Consider the following 19,441-nt stretch of genomic DNA (forward strand, 5'->3'; position numbering starts at 1 on the left):
ACACCAAAGAACTGGAAAGCTTTCTCTTTCCCCACAAAACCACATCAGGTATGGGAAGTTCCTACAGAGAAAAATCACTTGCTTTTCCCCTTTATGTCTTTCAAGTGTATCTTCTATTTGCCACAAAACCCCGTTTTGCCAACAAGACGGAAGAACTGCCTCTGGGAATAACCAGAGCTCAAAGAAGTGTCACTATATTGCAGAGGTACTTTCTGGGAAGACAAAATTCCTAATGAGTGCTAGGAGGAAAGATTCTAAGTTCTGTGGTTTAGGATGTTCAGTGTGTTCAGGAGCTCACACTGCCTCCACAAGGCCAATACCTACCATCAGGTGCTGGGAGCTTGCAAATCATGCCCACAAGCGCATCACAGGGCTCACACACTATCTGCTACAAGTAGACCAGCGTACCCTTGAATATAAAGGGGTGTCCTCTCTTTAAGACAAAGCATGTTCCTCTGTTCTCTTGCATGGGCCCAGTACACTAGCTGCCCTCCCCTCAGTGTGGGCCCTGGTGGACCTCTCTGAGGTTACTTCATATGTCAGCAAGCCCTTCCCAGAGTTAGCTTGATGGAATCTCTAAGCAGGTCATCTCCAGGTATGGCACACACCAGGGAACCCAAGGAGGAGCCACTCAGGGCACAGGAGTGACAAAGAAAAGGAAAATAGCAAGCGTTAACACTATGATTAGCAAGCCGACTTAGGAGACCTGAAGTTACACAGGGGTAAGATGTGGTCTATCATGAGACTACAGACCTAACACTGTATGAACTACTGACGTCTGCTAAAACTGTCTTAACCAGAAACCTGTACATTTCAGCTTCTGTAAAACTTGCTTAGTTCTGGGGAAAAAAATCTGCTTCGGGGTGGGGTTAAAAAGATCACACTAAGATGGTCACAAGATTACTGCAATGCCTAACCCTATGAAATGTTTCTGACACAGCCTGGCCTCTCAGAGCAATAGCAGAGGCTACAACAGCATGTTAACTAATATGGTTTATTTTTTTTTCCCTGAGAATTGCTCACTGGGAGAGGTTGAAAGCCCCCACTCCTACTCCAACAGGAGTACTTGCTGTCTTCGACATCTCTAGGTATCCTGCTACCTCTCTTGAATATAGAGACTTTCTCCATTGCCCTTGGGCAGTGACTGGGTCCAGCTTCTGCCTGGCCATGCCTCCAGCCCATCCCTCAGAGTCTCTGTCCAGGCAGCCTGGTTGCTTCCAGGCTCAGTGCTGTAGTCCAGTTTCCCCCAAATCAACACATTCCCTCCTGTAGGAAGGACGGAGGCTTATGACTCAGGAAGCAAACGAAACAAGGCCAGGAAGCTCCTGAAACCCACAGAATTCATAGGACCCCCTCCCTCAAGTTACCTAAGACATGGAAATTGCAGGCAGAGGAGATTCTCTGACCAGTTAAGTTGCCTTCAAGCCCTGTAGGAAAGTTAACAACCTGCAAGTTGTTGCCCACGCTTTAGTGGGCTTTTCAGGGATGCTACCACCTTTGAGTCACCCAGGCCCCTGCTAAGTAACTCCAACAACTCCTCTGGTTCACTGAGCTGGGCGTGGATGGAGCTGATTCTGTGGTCTGTCACTGATGTCACGTCTGAGGTGAATAAACATTTCTTCATGTCTCCCCAGGAAATCACATGATATGCAGCCAAGAGGATCGTTGTTACAGATCTGCTGTGGTGACAGCCCCAGTCCCTCCGTTGATGAAGAACGTATTGATTCAAGAGGTAGAGAGTTGGCAAGTTCTCTCCTTCCCACCCATCTTATTTTGTCCCTTTCTTATAGATCAGGCTGGCACAGAGCAATCTCAGTTTCTCTCACATCTAAGCCAAATCCACCTGAAGACTGCTAAAGCCAGGCTCACACGCCCTGTGTACCTGCCGTCCAGGCTTCTGATGCCACATCACAACCAAGGCATAGGGACATCTGAGGAAATTAGTTCCCACTCCCACAGCCCCGTGCAGAGGTCTCACTTACGGAAGGCTGTGTAGAACTCTCCAAGGGTCAAGAAGCCATCGGTATTATAGTCATCAAAACGCAGGAGATCGCTCGGTGAGCATCCCTTCAGGGAACCATCCAGATCCTGCTCCTTTAGCACATACTGTGAGGTGAAAAGAGACAAAGCCAGAGTTATCAGTGAGCTCAGCATCACGGATGCTGCTGGAAAATGCCCCAGGTCTGTTGGGGACTCAGGGAAGCATAACAGGCCTTGGGGTATGGGAATGATGAAGTCCCGAGTAAATGTGCGTTGTTGACGTGGCCATGGCCACATCAAGGACCCCAATGCCTCAGAACCATGGAACGTTACGGCCTTCTCTAGGTCAGGCTCGGGGACATAGCAAAGTCTGCCCTGGATCCATGTGCAGATGTTGACAGTGTGTGCAGACAGCATGGACCACAGCTTCCTGCTCCCCCAGGCAGGATGACTGCAGCCTGGACTGTTCCTCTCCAGAAACCCCCATCCAGATAAGCTGAACCAGGAAGTGGCTTTCACTAATGTATGTATGTAATGGACTTGCCTTCTCAGTTCAGATGTATAAAACCAGCTGAGTTTCCTAGGCTGCTGGTGGTGCATCTCCACTCCCAATTCCAGTGTTCTGTGTATCTGTATGTCTGTCCTTTCTCCATTCCCTGATATCCCCCCAACTCCAAAGTCATGTAGGTTGTAGCACTGGGGAGCATCCAGAGACCTCTGGTCTTGTCCAATTTGAATCCTTCATTTTACAGATAAGGAAACTGAGGCCCAGAGAAGGAAGGTCTGTGGTCTCCATGACTAGCAGACAGAGCCAGGGGAGCTAAGCAAGGGTAAATGTTTGTGGCCACTTGTCTGTCCCTTGTGCTGTTAATGGGGGAAACAGACTAGAGAAGGGCTTGATCACAGGAATTCAGTGAACAGCTGACCTCAGGGTGGGAGTCCAGGCCACTATGGGTGATAGTTAATTTTCACTGTCAGCCTGGCTGAGGTTGGAACAATTTGGAAGACACCAGAGAGGTCACGGTGAGGAGGGAAGACCCGCCCTAAACATGAGATGGGTACCCAGACTGAATAAGGGGTGGGGGAAGGAGTTGTAAAACCTGATGAACACTGGCACTCATCTTTCTGATTGATGACGCAGGGTGACAGCAACCTCAGGCTCTTGTCACCGTATTTTCAGACCACGATAGACTGTATCCCCGCAAACTGTAAGCCAGAAGCCAACTCCTCCCCAAGCTGCTTCTTGATAGGTATTATATCACAGCGATGAGAAAAAGAACGTGCCATATGTCATCACTGTATCCACTCCCCTCAACCACACACCAGACCTTGCCGCATAGCACATGCCCAGAAAGCAGTTGGTAACCAGATCTGTCTCAGTTACACCAGGCAAAAGCGACTTTAAGGGAGATAGTGTTTTTATAGTTCTTGGGAACAGAATGCCACCAAGTCACGGAAGACATGGCAGTGGCAGGGATGGTATGGTGGCAGGCAGGATGCAGCCTGTCAGACTACATCTCCACTCAGGAAACACAGGGTGACTGTGAGGTGGGGACCAGGCTATTAAGCCTCAAGACTTGCCCCCAGTGATGTATTTCCTCCAGCGAGGCTCTATCTCCTAAAGGTTCCATAACCTTCCCAAACACCATCACCAGCTAGAGACCGAGTGTTCAGACACATGAGTTTGTTAGGGCATTTTATGCTTCCATGTTCTAGGGCCACAAATGTCACCCCTCAGGCAGGATCCTGATTTAGGATTGATGTGGACTCTTGTGGATTCCTCTGTGGTTATGGTTTAACCTATGAGACACAGAAGCCCTGCCCCCATCACAGCCAGCCACACACTAAAGTTCATGTGGGTAGAATTCCACGCACCCTCACTTGGCTGAGTGCTGAAAGCCACAGGCTGGGCAAGGGAGACAGTACAAAGGAAATCAAGAGAGAGGAAATGGTTTTATTTTGAGGGGGGGGTGGAGGTAGAGGCATTTTTCTCTTTGTTTAACATTCCCAGCTTGGTCTGCTATATTAAAGGCAATTTAATGTGATAATGTTTAAAAAAATGACCCTTCACCCAGCAAGTGAGCATGTTCGATAAAAAGGAGATCAACCATGACGCCTCAGATCAATCTTCCGAAGATGGAAATTTCCCTTTGTCTATTTCTACATTGGAAATTGATTAACTTTTCATAGGACCGAGGAGTTCTTCCCTCCGGCGCCTCTGACTCAGTGTCAAGGCAAGGCCCACATTAGCTGGGCTCTGCTTGGTGGATTTATGAGATGGACTTTAGATATATTAAAATTTAAAGAGAAAATCATAGTCCAATTACCGTGCTTGTTAATGGCTTCAGATGCCTCTGGCCACATCTTTGCCAGGTTACAGCAATGAACCCAAGAAGGTCTGTTGGGAGCCACGTGGGTCTGGGCACCAGGAGCTCACAGCTGCCTCTGCCTAGGGCAGGCGGATGTCACGTGCCCCCTGCTTCCTGCCCAGCCTGTAGTATGAGGACTGAGAGGTGGGGTGTGTTCCTGCAGATAGCCATAACCGACAAGACCTCTGGGCTTTCCTGGAGTTGTCATATGAGGGCTCCTGGCCCTGTTCCTGGGGGGGCTTAGCTAGAGTTGGGGGATGAATATTCCTGATAGAATAGGGATGTGCTAGCACCATGCCACCACGGCTTCTGTGGGCTTCCTAGGCTGCTTGGGTTTGTGTGGTGAGCTGGAACGGAGTCGCTGGTTACTTGATTCCCTAGAGCCTCAGATTCCTCCTCTAAAAACGTCTGTGAAGCGGGACAGTAACCATTCTGGCCCCACAGGAGAGGATGCGGTAGGGTGAAGGGGGAAGGAGGACGACAATGCTGCCGCCCACTGGGAACATCCCATGTGCCAAGCGCAATGCTAAACACGTCTCACATCTCACTGGCTTAGCACCATTAACTCTCGTGATGACCTCGCCAGGTTCACAGCTGAGGCATGGAGGCCTGGGAAGGAGGGGCCTCTGGAGACTCACTAGCTCATGAATGCTGGCAGCAGGCCTTGACTGTGGGCTGCTTGGCTTTGAAGCTTGCATTCTTAGCTGCTGTCCCTCCATAGAGCAAGACGGCAGTGTTTATCCACCACGGGCAAAGGGCCTGCACAGTGATCTGGCTATCAACGTGGTGGTTGTTGTTGAGCATGCGTGTGTCTGCATGTTTGCCTATGAGCGCTACACATGCACATGTCCATGGAAGCCGCCTTTGACTGCTCTCAATGCTATTGAGGCAGGTCCTCTCACCGAAGCCAGCGCTTACTCTGGGCTTCTGTCTTTGTTTCCTTCGCACAGGGTTTACAGGTTGAAGCCATACCCACCTGGCCTTTACACAACTTCTGGGGATCTCAATGCTGGTCGGACCCTCGCAGAGCAGATGTCTTACCGGCTAAGCCAATGCCTCCGCCTCTAGGCTATCGCTTTGCTGAGGTCCATCAGCAAAATGGACCTCAGCCTCAAAAGTGAGAACTCACTCCTGTCACCTCTTCTCTGGGTGACCACTCTGTAGTTTCCGGGGCAGAGTGGTCTCCATGGACCCCTCGCCCGGGAAAGCTGCACCCACTTCCTTGCTTATATCTACTTTAGCTGGGCTAAGACAACACAGCCCTTCTGTCCCATTCCAGCCTTCCTGCCACCAGAACTCTTCAGGCCTCTCGCTGGCAGTGATGGTGGCCCCATGGAGTGATATTGCTCTTTCTTGCTTCTTTTGTGATACAGACACTAACCCCCCAGGCACCCCCTTAAAGTTGTCTAGAGCGATAGCTTGTAACAGACAGCCTTTGGAGCAGAGGCAAACCTTGGGGCAGGATCCACGGGCATTCTTAGGCTAGTGCCTGTGAGGGGTGGACACAGGATTTCCATAAGCAAAACAGCTGTGGGGGGGGGGGTCAGTGGTATTTGGACGCCAAAGTGCTGCGTTGTCCCTGGGCAGAGGCCTCGGGGACCCCCAGGTTGAAGCATCAAAGATGCCCACCCTAACAAGTACTGCTCCCCTTTGACATTTCCCTGTAGAAAAGGACAGGCTCAAAGCATCAAGGACTGGCTTGCTGAGAAAAACACCAGCGGGCAGTCCCTCTGAGGGAGGCTCTGCCTGCAAGCCGAGGAAGCGTCGAAACTGGTTTGTAAACCTAGGCTGAGGTGGTAGGTGGCGGGATTTTGTGTGCAAGACATTCTCAGAGGTGCTGACAACAAGCTGTGGATTCTAGGAAGGGTAGGAGGGGCCCCTGGCAACCCGTAACAGAGACAGTGGCAAACCATAGTCTCCGCCAAGGAGTGTCTCCTCACCACGCGTGCCATACAGGCTCTCTCCACAGTCCCTGCTGCGTGCCAAACCCACCTGAGCCAGCTCCAAGCTGCTGAGGTGGCCACTGCCATCGGTATCCAAGTCCTTAAATAGCGACTCCACCAAGAGGCGCTTCTGAGAGGCGAGGTTCTGCCTGTTGGTTCCTTGTTGGAGTGGCTGTCGGCGGCTCTGGAGCGCCAGGAGGACGTTTTTGAGACGAGCGTAGCCAGCCATGGTGCACATGTCTCCTGAAAGAGAAGAAGGGGTTGTTACGTCAAATGTACCCTGCAGTCTTGAGACTGTGCTCCGCCCATCAATACATTCATCCATCTCATTCGTCAGCAGTTGCTGGGCATTTCCAGTGTGCAGTAAGCAGTGCCACTGTCACGGAGGGGGCTCACTTGTCCATCTGTCCCCTCCAGCTACTGTCATGGAGGGGGCTTGCTTGTCCATCTGCCCACCCATCCAGCCTACTGATATTTAGAGAGTGCCTATATGAGTCAGGCAGAATGGGGGAAATTCTTCCAGTGGAATCTGCAACTGTTGTCCCACAGTGCGAGGAAAACCAGCCCCCATTTCATTCTGTCACAGTTCGCCTTTTGTCTTAATCCTATCTTAAAGGCTGCTTTTGAATCCTTGGCCTCATAGATTAGGGCGTTTCAGTTAACAGGGCTAATAATCCCCGCTTAAGGTAATTAGGTACACTCCCAGAGCTGGGTTACTTGGAAACAAGCATGTGTACACAAGTCCACGACCAAGAAACAAAAGGAAGCTTTAGGAGATTAAACCGGAGCGCACAGCCCATTACTCTTAGGCCTTTTATCATGGGCGTGCTTGCTGAATGCACAGCACTGCACGGTGCTTTGGCAAATGAGGTCTGTGATGCGCTGTGACATGACATAGTTTATCTTGCTGGTGACAGGGCCACCATAAGGGGCACAGTCAGTAAATGGGGGCTGCAGGGATGCCACAGAGCAGTGATCCTCCAGCCCTGCTTCTTACTTCCCTTGGGGACAACAAACACTTCCTGAGCCTGGCCTTGTTGAGTCTGGGAGGTGCTGGTGTGGGCTCCCCACCCTCTATTCTAAGATCAGTGGGTGTTGGGTATGGACCATCTGGGATCTGGGCCTCTTCCCCTGAATTCTAACACCAGTTGAAGTTGCCAGGTTAACCTCTCAGGACCAGACAGTGAACAGGCTTGAGTTTGGGGACCACTGGGTCTGTGAGTCCCAGCCCTGCTGCTTCCAGGTTGTGTAACCTGGGGTAAGAGGCCTCAGTGATTTCAACTGAGAAATGGGATAATAATGCACCCCACGTGGGAACATTATGAAGGTTAATTAACATAGTCATATGTATCTTTACTTTGAGCCAGTGCTCAGTGATTGGCAGCTGCCCTCCCACTTTTAGTGGTGGGCACCATGATGGGGAGAGCACAGACTCACAGAAGCTCCTCAGTGGGAAAGGGGGGAGTAGCCGTTGCTCTCTCCTGCCCTCCTTCTCTCATTGGAGAAGCCCAGATGGCTGAAACACTTTTTCTTGCACTTGTTTGTGTTTCTAGATTTTCTTCCAATTTGGGGTCAATTGATTCTCGTCAGAAACAAATGCCTGTTACTATTTCCCTTGTGTGTTTATTTAGGAGAAAAAAAATCAATTGCTGTGTTCAATATAATCAAATCTATTTGCTCCCTGGGAGTCGCCACACTCTGACACAAGGGCTGTCTCCCATCCCCAGACCTGCTCACATCCCTTCCGGAGAGTCCCTGGCACCCATAGACATACCCCATTTTGAAACCTACATGGCTGTGGAGTGTTGCACATGGCCTTCACGGTCTGGTCTCATGACAAAGCCAATATGACTGGGAAGAATGCGTCTGGTGGCTGGGTTTTTCTTCTCAAAAAATTATTTTGGGGAAAGAGTAGGGTGGTCTTGCCCGAGTCTCGTCCATCAGGCCTTTCCAAAGGGGGGAGTGCTGGGCTGGCAAACGGAGCAGACATAAGGGGATGGAGGAGTAGCTGTTTAGCTGTTGGGGTAGGAGCTGGTAGAAGGGTCACGTGGAGGGTGTGCATACACTGGAGGGCTGTCAGGTTTCCCTGGGGACAGGCACCTGCACCACATGCTGGGAAGCTGGTGTCTACAGTGACTGGAGTGGTGTCAGTAGACTCCCTCGGACATGCTAGCCAGAGCCGGGCATCCGGAGAACCTGTGAGAGCAGGGCCCCCTGGAGGCTAGAGCAGGTGGGTAGGATGGGTAGTGAGGTCTTGGATTGCTGGTCTCCCAACCTTCTCAGGGCTTCTTAGAGCTGCCTGCTGCCCTGGACCAAGGGTTAACTGCTAGACAACCTCCATCAAGGGCAGCTAGGGAGACCACGACATGGAGCTGGGGGCTGTGGTAATATCTCAAGCTTTGCTCTCCTACGAAATCCTGTAATTCTTCAGACTGGGAATGCAACTTAATTTTTGGAGTGCTTGCCTCGCATGCAAGAAGCCTTGGGTTCAGTTCTCAGCATTGCATAAAACTAGGAGGAGTGGTACACGCCTGTTACCCTGGACTCCCAAGGTGGATGCAAGAGGATGAGAAGGCCATCCCCAGCTACATGGCAAGTTTGAGGCCAGCCAGGGTTATATGAGATCCTGTCTCAAATACAGTTTTTCTGAGGACCCAGAGGCTTCTGTGTCTAGAAGTCAAGCTGGGGGCCCAGCTGAGTGGTCATGAGTCTCCAGGGTCATGTCCTATGCTGATCAGGCCCTATTGCTCCCAGTGGTGTAGCGGTTTGGAGTGACATTCTATGTGTGCACGATAGGGCTTTAAGAGTGTCGTAAGAAGTAGATCAGCTAAGGGGAGGGGGAGGGAAGGTGTGCAGACCTGGACCTGTGGTGTGAGGTACAGTGTGCGCTATGGAAGGAGGCAGAGGGGAACAGCATGGTGTGCAGCACACATACAAAGCACCTGGAGGCCAGTGGAGCTAGAGAGCCACTCATAGGTCTGTGGACAACATCGGGGCGGGAGACGGTGGTTGGTCCATCTCAGAAGGACAGAGAGGCCATAGGCTGGTGTGGGAGCCAGATACAGAAACCCAATGTTTCTAACTCCTGTCCTTTCTTTCCTTTCCTGAGGATTGCCCTTGTCTGACTTCTGCAGTGCTGGGTATCGAACCCAGGGCTTTGTGAGCACTAGGCAAGTATTCTACTACTGAGTTACACTGTAGCCTCTGGCAGGGAGTCTTTGATCTCTCTTCATTCTCAGAGCAGCCATGTTTCAAATGAGGGGCACAGAGAACTCCGCCTAAACTCAAATCATTAAGTCACTTGCCTGGAGTCGCTGAACTAACTCCTGTAGCCCTGTGCCCTTACCCTACACACTGGGAAGATCTGAGGATGCAGCAGAGAAAGCCATCCAGGTGTAGGGATTTATGTACCTAGCAATGGAACCAATAACTTTAGAGTCTGTGGTCTACCCTCTCCTCCTGGGGCCACGCGTGGTGCCTCTCCTACAAACACGCCCTCCTGGGGACTCTATGGCACCATTCCATGCTATCCTCGGGTTTCTGAATTCAGTCTCGAGGTGAGTTTTCCTCCCTGACACAGGCTTGACCCTGGGATGCCTGTCTTCCCAGGAGGGTTCCCTGAGTCCTAGGCTTAGTGTCCACTTCACGCTGTCCCCTTTAGACAGCAGTGACCCAGCTCCACGGGACACGGCGCTCATTTGCATCTGCCAGACCTGTCCATCTGAGGCTCCAAATCCTGTTTCTAGAATTTGGAAACCATTCAGTTTACCATGCATCAACCTAAGCTCCATCCCTGGAACCTGTGCGAAGGTGGAGAGAGAAGTGACTCCGTAAAGTTGTCCCGACTTCCACGTGATAAAAGAACGCTGTACCAGTTGAAGAGATAAGCAGATATCCACGTGGATGAACACATAAAATCAAGTCAGGAGTGGTAATCACACCACCCAGGAGTCAGATCACCACAGGCTCGAGGCCAGTCTGGGTTATACAGTTTCTGGCCAGCCAGGAAGAGAGAGTGAGAGACCCTACTCAAAATGTAAAACAAACAAACAGAAAAGAACCTAGAACAAGATGAATCATATCGTCTATGTTCATTTAGTACGCAACTGATGTCAGCATAGTTGGTTGGAGGCTAAGCTAGCTTCTGCCTAGGGTTCCAGGAAGGGAGGGCATGTGACATCCTTGGAACAGAGCAGGGTCCAGCATTAGTCTGAACTTCCACACTCTTGACTTGAAGGGGGCAGTTGCTGAAAGGTGTATGGCACAGGCTTGGGTACACACTACACACCCCTCTCTAGTCCACTTCCAAGGCTTCTTGGGCCAGCCTGGGGCAAGAGAGATTCAGAGCATAAATGTTACAGGCTGCTGAACTGGGCCTATGTGATGCTTCATCTTCACTGCCAAATTGACAGAATTTAGCATCATTTAGGAGAGACACTTCTGAGGACATATGTGAGGGAGTTTCCAAAGAGGCGGAGCTCTGAATTGGGTGGTACGTCCTGTGGGCTGGGGCTTAAACAAAAAGGAAAAAGAGGAAGCCAACTGAGGACCAGCATCCTTGTCTCTCTGCAATGTGGATGCAATGTGACTGGGACCTCATGCTCCTGTCCCTGTGCCTTCCCCACCATGACAAGCTGCACCCTCAAACTGTGAGCCCAAATCAATTTGCCCTTAAGTCAATTTTGTCTATCAATGAGAAAAGTAGCCAATACAACCAACACCGACATCTTTAATAAGCACTGCCTAGGGAGCCTGAGGACACCTAAGTTTGATGGGGGTAGGGAGCCCTAGGCGCCTTAACATCTTATAGCATCATGACATAAGAGAAACCATGGAAGGACTTTGCTAAGGAATGTGGCCATCCAGGCCTGAGGTATCCTTTTGATGACATTGGCAGGTTGCCCCCTGTGAGGAGAGATGCAGCTCATTCATTTTTGTCTCATTCACTGAGATAGCTGACAACTAACGCTATAATATAGTCCCAAGGAATGAGGAGGCCATCTTGGATTTCTCACCCCCTTCCTCTACCCAGGGCCGTTTCTACTCTGTGACCTCTCTAAGCCTGACAAGCTGTCAGAAGGCACCCATGTCACTTTCTGGCTGGTCTAGGGTCCCACCCACAGCAGAGGTTGTCCAGTTCATCCCAGGATCCTCTTGCATCTAGACCAGGCTTTCTTTGACAGATAAAATATTGATCAGTGTACTGAGGAGCCCAGAGTGTGTTCCTATTTTTCTGTCAGAACTTGGTAATGAACTGCATTTATCAAGCCCGTTCTCCATGAGAAAGGTCAGTTGCAGATCTGGCTAAGCTGTCATGACACCTCATTAATCTGGCTCCCTCAATAATTGTCCCTCTTTGGAGATTCTAAAGTGTCCCCATTCTGGCCTTGCTCCCTCCATGTCGAGGGAGATGATCACAGCAGGAGCACCGACTTAGCTGCACTTAATATTTTGAGCAGAGGGAGCTAGGAAGCAGGAGTTGCCTCCAGAGCTAAGTATCCATCAAAGGGACACCTGCTATTGCAAAACACTGGGACGCAGGGGTGGAACTGGGGATATTCCATCAGCCACTTGGCCTCTGCCAGACTGCGCCTCCAAAGGAATTCTCTCCATTCTCTGGCAGGTGAAGCTCCATTCTTGGCTGTGGGTGGGGTTGGAGGACTCCAGAGGGGTCAAGGGGAGGACAATATGGAGCAAAATGAGTGACAGACAGGCAGCAAGAAGCCCACGCTCTGAGAGTGCCTGCATGGAAATGGTGAGGCATGCATGTGCATGCATGTGTGCGTGTGTGTCTTGCTGCTTCCTCCTTCCTCACGGAGCCTGTTTCCCCCCAGGCCTTTAGTGAGCCCTCTCCTACCTCCTTCTCCACCATATGTTTGTCCCACTTCCTCCTCATCACCCTCCCATCAGTCCTTACCTGCTCTGCTAAGTAGCAGGCACTCACTCGTAAGTTCCCTGCTGGCCTGGTTTGCAGGTGTGAGCCCAGCCCCTGACCTGAACCTGGGGGTTAGGGCTTAAACAGCTGTTAACAATGCCACTGCCTCTGCAGAGAAGGGAGGCATAGGGGCTTGGGTAGTGTCACAATGATGGGGGAGGGGTGGACACCTGAAGGTGATGCCAGCTCCCTGAGTACAATGTAGGTGCAGGGGATAACTCCTGAGGTGGGCACGTGGCCTTGCTCATGGACAGTTCAAGGTTTCCTGGGATGGCCAGGTCTATGGGTCTTACCTCACCCAGGGGACACTCCTAAGCCTGAAACAAACTGGCCCTACAGGGTGTGAACTCCAGCATGGCCATCCTGGGACTGGGGGGCAGGGTGGCCAGTCACAGGGAGCTTGGACACTAGGTTATATAGAAGGGTCTCTTCTGGTGGGCACAAGGTGGCTCCCTGAAAAGTGACTGGGAGAGGAAGCAGAAAAAAATTTCTTCTCTCTTCTCTCCAGTGTGGCCATGGGTAGAATGTTAAGGAAGGCCTGAGGATGCATTCAGCTATGAATAGTGTTAGGAAAGGCCCCTTCCCTTACCTGGGCACTGCCCAGTAAGTGTGCAAAAAAGTAGCCCAGAGACCCTCTGGGCCTGGGCAGAACACTGTACCCAGGCAGGACGTGAGGGTGCAGGGGCTTTGGGAAACCCCAAGGTTGCTATAAAGACCCCAGGCCTGAGGCTGGAGCTGGACACAGTTGTCTGCCTTGAGGTCACTGGTCATCCCTGGACTCAGGCAACCTCTACCACTGTCCTGCAGAGAGCACCAGGACTCAGACCGCCCAGTGTCATCGCTTGGTAGCTTTTCTTTCAAGGGACCTGTGTGAGGAGTGGCTCATAGGCTGAAAGCGAATCGCCCTTCCATAGATCTGAATGCTTGGTTCCCAATTACTGCATTCTTTGGAAAGTTGTGGACTCTTTAGGAGATGGTGCCTCAGAGGAGGGTGTGGGCCTTGGGGTTTATAGCCGAATTCCTGTCTACTCGCTGCTTCTGACTGGGGGATACTAGGTAACGGGATACCTTACGTTCTTGCTGAGATGGGCTGTACCCTCAAACCGTGACCAAAATCAACTCTTTTCTCCCTCAGGTCACTCCCTGTCAGGTATTTTGTCACAGAAGGAGAAATGTAAGTAACATGTGGGGGGAGGGTAAACGGAAGGGCTGGGTTAGGGACTATGGGCTCTGCTCAAGGAGCCACTGGGGGTTCATATAGACCATTGCTTCAATACCTACACAGGGGCCACATGCATTGGAATACAGCTGTCTTTGGTCAGGCAGGGTGGCCCGGCTCTTTCCAGGCTGTAACTAGACTTTAGAGCCTTAGAACCATACTTGGCAACACCCCCAGGGGGCTTGAGGGACAGCATGGGACTCCATCCGTCTGTCTGCCCTTCGGTTTGCTCACAGGCAGTCTCCTCTCCCCCTCCAAAATAGCTGTCCTGCCTCTCCTACCCCCTGACTGGCACATTTTTGCCCTGACAATTCTGTGGTTTTTTACCTCCAAAGCAGAAATTTTGTGTAAGCGTCTGGCGCCCACATTCCCACCCAAGTGGTTGTGTTATCTATCCCAGCCTCGGTCGCCATGTGTCATTCTGAGGTCTATTTTGAAACCGCTAAGCTGTGCAAAGAGCAAGACGCATTTTGCTCCCAGATCTAATTCACGAGGCACCGCGAATGTGCTGGAATTTAGCTTAAGAGGAACAGATGTTTCACTTGATGTAAATTCATGCACATTAACAATCTTTCAGCTGCCATTTCTGGGAAAATTCAATTAACAATAAATGCCACAACCAATGGGCTTATCTTTTGGATACGTTTTCGCTAACGTGATACAGTTCCTCAGATGGTGTTGACAGAGCCACAGAATCCTAAGAATTCTAGAGAACAGTGAAACACACAAGACACGGGCCTCCTTACAGTCCCCAAACCTAACGACACTGATGTTCCCAAAGTCATGCCACCTGGTGACCCAAAGCCGGGTCTTGGGACTGCAAAGTGGACCAGTTACTTTGACCTCTACTCAAGCATACAATGGAGATGTCTATGCTTGTCGGTGGCCTCGCCTGAAGCCAGTACATCTCCAGCCTCCTTTTATAATCTGCGCTCAGTCCTACTGCCTGCGAAAGGGATTCAAGCTGACGCCCCCCAAGAGAGCCTGGAAGGGGCACCCAAAGGGATTAAGTGAGAGAGGGAATCCAGGCTACACCAGAGTGTAGGCGCCTTGCCCTAGGGGGCGGGGAGAGGGAGGGGGTGGTCAGGCTCTCATTCCTCTATTCATCAGGCATGTGCTAGCCTAGCCCCCAACCTAGAGGTAGGGACAGGAGAGCATGGCCATAAGATGGAGTTCGTCTTGTATCATGGATCTGCCAGCTGTCACAGTCAAGATTAGATTTGTAGCTGAAAGGGTTGGTTCTTGCAAAGGTCACCTGCTGGCATTTGGCCAGGCCATATCTTGGGCCAGGTGTTTGACAGGCTGGCATCCTGCCAGCCAGTGGTTGCTAAGGAGAACTAAATGGTTGAATGGTAGCATCTCCTTAGATGTCACAGGGATCTCCAGGATGCAGCCGCTCATCTTCCCAGAACTCAGTGGGAGTGGGATCAGGCTGGGAAGCTGTCCCTGGCTAGTCTCCACCTGGTCTTCCCCTGCGGGGGAGGGGGTGTCCATTTGTCATTTCAGTGGATGGTGAACTTTCTAGGTTGAAAGCACAAAGTCTGTTTGGGGGGGGGCACAAGGAGAATCTGCATATCTAGGGCTTCGCACAACCTACAATGCATCACACACACACACACACACACACACACACACACACGTGCATGCACACTCGAGTGCCTGCATGTGCATGAGCAGATCTCACACTTGAATTCCCAAATCCACTGGACTGGGACTAGTCAAACCCACACCCACACCTCATGTGGACAAAACATTTCAAGCCTCACCCCAGAACCTGGCGAGCTAAATGATCCAGAGCTACGAAGACCTTTGTTAGGTAAGTGCTACACTGGCTCACGAATGCAGGGTTCAGTTGGTGTTGCCACACAATCTGCTACTTGACATTTACAGCCCTCACTTTTATTCCTATTAAAGAAAGCAAAATTGGCTAGATTCCTGGGAGAGGGATCACTTACGCTTTTTATGGCTGACTGGAACATCCATCAGGTGCCCCAGAGTGAAGGAATAATGTTTGGAATTTGTATCAACGCTAAGCCCTCTTGGCATAAGAACTTCACTTTTAACTGCTATGTAGTTGAGCTCTACCTCCACCATCCACACCACCCTAAGAATCAGTTGGGGGTGTGGGACTAGCTCTTCACAGACTCAGGGAGGGGCTTTGTCTCAGTGGTCTTTCTAGAAGCTCAGCCTCTGGCCTCTCCCATTCTCACACCTCATCTGCATTTGGAAGCAGCAGGAGAGCTGGGTCAGGGAACAGCTGGAAGGGAAGCTGGAGGGAATGAATGAGGTGAGAAGCGTTACGTGCAAGACTGACACCCTGTAACCGCCCCCCCCCCCCCTCACTGGACATCTAGTCAGGGAAAGAGTACGGCTATTGGGGTGGGAATATCTTGACTCCCAGGTGTCAACCATAGCGAAAATGCTCCTTCTTGACATTTAAAGTTGCCATAGTCGTCAAGTGTCGACCAGATTGACGGATAGAGTACATACATCCTGGAAGCAGCCGAGGCTGGGGCTGTCCCTCCCTCAGGTAGTGGCTGAGACATGAGCTACCCGGCTCAAGGGTAGGGTTCAGTTCCACAGCCAGGCAGAGCAGGAGCACTTAATTCTCCTGTGAGTTGAAGGGCATGTCAGGAGGGCTGTCACTGTTCTTACAAGAGTTCCTAGGGAGACAGCACATGGTGTGTGTGTGTGGTGTGTGTGTGTGGTGTGTGTGTGTATGCTTTCTATGTCACAATGATGTGAAGGAAGACTTCACAACATGTAGTGGCCAGGGTAATGGCAGCTTCATCCCGCTCAACCAGCCTTTGGTGGCCAGCCAGGAATCTCATTTGAGTTTTTGAAGTAAAAGACTGGCCACGTGAGAAGATGGAGCAGGCCAGAGTGCCAGATGGTGTCTCACTGCTTGGCACTGCTTGGGGATTATCTCAGGGCTTCTTGCTTACACACAACAATTGTCAGCCTCTCAGTTGAGCCAAAAAAGCCACTAGATTGTAAGGACTGCGGGCAGAGCCTCCGTTTCGTGGTGAGGGGAATGTATCAATGCCAGGGAGGAGCTACGCTCAAAACACAACACTCTGGGCGTTTTGCTGGTAGGAGCTCCATGGAACTGGGGAAGCTGCCTCCCAATGGTCTGTAGAGGCCAGTCTTCCCCTAGCCTGAGCTCCCAGAAACAGCATTCAGAGAGCAAGCTGAACAGGTTTAGACTTGACAGGATTTGGGGATTTCCTTGGGTTTCGAGCTTGCTCTTTACTTCCCTGTGTTTGGAGATTGATAGTAAATCCCAGGTCAAAACCAAACAAAGCTGCCGGGAACTCTGAGCCAGATCAGAAGGGCTATAGGTAGAACCCGGGTGTACGTGAAGTACCGGGGCTGTAGGACGCAGGGGAGATGGCTTCTCTCTTACAGGCTGCCCACCGGGCACTGTTCAGTCTGGGAACTTCCAGAATGCAGCAGCTTACGGAAGAGCTGTTGCAAACCTCATCTCTGTGGATGTCACACCCAGGTGGCACATTCAGGGTTTTCATCCTGAAGCCTCTAAGCAGGTCACAGACCAGCTTCAGGTTTGGCATCCGGGAGCAGGGCCTGGACATGTGCAGTGAGCGGTCTGTGAGGGAAGTAGGCAGGGTAGATGGGAGAGGACCCTGGGTGCTCTCCTCTGAGTTCCCACAAAGCATCCTCCCCAACCAGATGAGTTATTCTGGTCACATCTCAGCCCGGCTGGCTGCATGGTGTTTGTGGTGTGCCCTCTGAAACGCCACGGAGGCGGCAGTGGGATGGGAGTCTGAGGGTAGGCCGGCTCTTGCTGCATTCCCGCACCAAGAAATCCCTTTGGCCCTCTCTGACTTCCATATTCATAAGTTCTCCAAGCCCCAGAAACAGCCTCCTAGCTGCCTTAGGCCAGCATGGAAATGGATTCAGATGCTTTGAAAGGGCTCAGGGTTCAAGGAGACGATGGAAGCGAGAGGGCTGTGCCTGAATTCCCCAAGGAGGTAGGAACACATCTGGAAGCATGCCAGGACCTGGAGACATGGGAGCATGCAGCATGCAGCCTGAGGCTCTTCGTGCCCCAGAGCCTAAGTGAGTACCCTGCCTACCTGCGCTCTGTGTATGTAGCGAAGCCTCCGAGTACCACGGACACACACCTGTTGCCTCAGGACAGGCGTGTCTACATTCTTTGGGGTCAGACTTTGAGAATGTAGTTAGACAAAGATATCTCACAAGGTTTTGATGTAGAAATACACTGTGTGCCGGGCGGCAATGGCGCACGCCTTTAATCCCAGCACTCGGGAGGCAGAGGCAGGACGGATCTCTGTGAGTTCGAGACCAGCCTGGTCTACAAGAGCTAGTTCCAGGACAGGCTCCAAAGCTACAGAGAAACCCTGTCTCGAAAAACCAAAAAAAAAAAAAAAAAAAAAAAAAAGAAAGAAATACACTGTGCTGCTTCCCCCACCCTCCGTGTGTGGTGTGGTGTGGTGTGTGTGTGTGGTCTGTATATACTTGCATGTCAGGAATTTCTCAGAAATCCCATCTGATAATGCTATTGGCCTCCTAAACTAAGAGCCAGCAGTTAAAAAGCCAATCACTTCCTGACCTTGAATTTTGCTTTCCCTCATCAACAGTGCTCTAAGGAGAATAATGTCCTTCCTGGTGGGACTTTCAGGAGGCAAGTGTGGCCCACAACCTAAGGGCCATTGCAGAGAGAACAGTGGGGACACCTCACACTCATAGGGTTTGATTTACCCTCCTGCTAGCAGTGGGAGGCATCACCCCCTCTATCTCTGCTTCCATACACAGAGCTGTGGATTTGGGCTTGTATTCCAGAGACGATGGCCCTATGCCAGCAGCTTAGTCGCAGCCCCGTCCCCCTTCTGGCTTGCCTGTTAGCCAGTCCACCATGGCTTCCAGGCCACAGAACACAAGAGCAGGTAAGTGTTTTGGAATGATGCAGCTAACTCCTTATTTACTGATTAGGGAAGAGACCCAGAAGAAGACAGAGGCCCAGCCTAAGGGTCAAGGCCCCGGGTGACAGAAAGACAACACGGCCTGGCATTTGTTGTGGCACACTCTTGGGGGCATTTTCTTCTCAGTGACACCTTCCTTCTGCTCTAATTTCAGCCATCCAGCTCTTGCATAGACCCCTCCAGATGTGAGACTAAAGCCGGGGACAGGGATGGGGTGCTGAAATGTGAGAGAGGAGGGGGCTCCACAGCCCAAGGCAGCTGTAAGAATCCTGGGCATGCCCGAGGCTTCTTACTGGCAAGTCTTATCTTCACGAGCACACTGGAACATGCTGCCATTTCTTGTCAGATCCTTGGCTTAGAGATTCAGGAGTCTGGATTTAGCCTTATGCAGTGCCCAGGAAGCCAGAGTCCACAAGGATGGGGTTGCCAATCTTTTAATTGAGAGAAGTGACGCTATAGCCAATTCCCTTTGAGGAACAGAAGCCACATTCATGGAGGGCATTTCCATAGCAAGCAGACACTGACCTGTGGGCTACCAGAGAACAGGCAGATCCAGCTTAAGCCAAGGATGCTGGTGCACCTTGCCTGACCCCTGAAAGCCAGGTTTTCATGGAATTCCTGGCCATTGCCTAAGGCCAAGAGCGTACGGGACGGCTCTATTGCACTCTGCTAGCTTCTTTCAATTCGAATTTCCTCTTCCTCTGGTGCAGGGCCCAGAAATAGTCCAACTTCTACTGGAGATATTGCAACTGAGCCTATTTAATTCCTACGTGGCTGCTGACATTGCTTCCAGCAGAGCCCAAACCACGGCGGCCAGTTTGTCAGGAACACCTTACTGGATCAGTTTTTCTTTGCTGGACCATTCCGCCTTCTATCTTCTTCCCTATGATTTCCCGGACACTACTTTCCTCATTACTAGGATAAAATATGCGGACAAATAAGCTTACGGGCGGAAGGGCTTATTTTGGTTTACAGTTCGAGAGCAGAGCCCACCCAGGAGGGAACATCTAGCGGGCAGGAGCTTGAGACAG

The 19,441-nt window shown here is 51.2% G+C and overlaps 1 protein-coding gene across 1 annotated transcript in view; it reads right to left on the reverse strand.

Moving 5' to 3' along the window:
• The window catches only part of Fstl4 (follistatin like 4), a 415,999-nt gene that overhangs the window by 112,174 nt on the left and 284,384 nt on the right, over positions 1–19,441 (reverse strand). Inside the window, exons 4-5 of the mRNA XM_038329093.1 lie at positions 6,342–6,535; positions 1,983–2,106 (exon numbers count right to left, since the gene is read on the reverse strand). Coding sequence (XP_038185021.1) covers positions 1,983–2,106; positions 6,342–6,535 — 318 coding nt within the window. The remainder of the gene's footprint in view (positions 1–1,982; positions 2,107–6,341; positions 6,536–19,441) is intronic.

This window comes from Arvicola amphibius, chromosome 4 (genome assembly GCF_903992535.2).
Source record: "Arvicola amphibius chromosome 4, mArvAmp1.2, whole genome shotgun sequence".
Lineage (NCBI taxonomy): Eukaryota > Metazoa > Chordata > Mammalia > Rodentia > Cricetidae > Arvicola > Arvicola amphibius.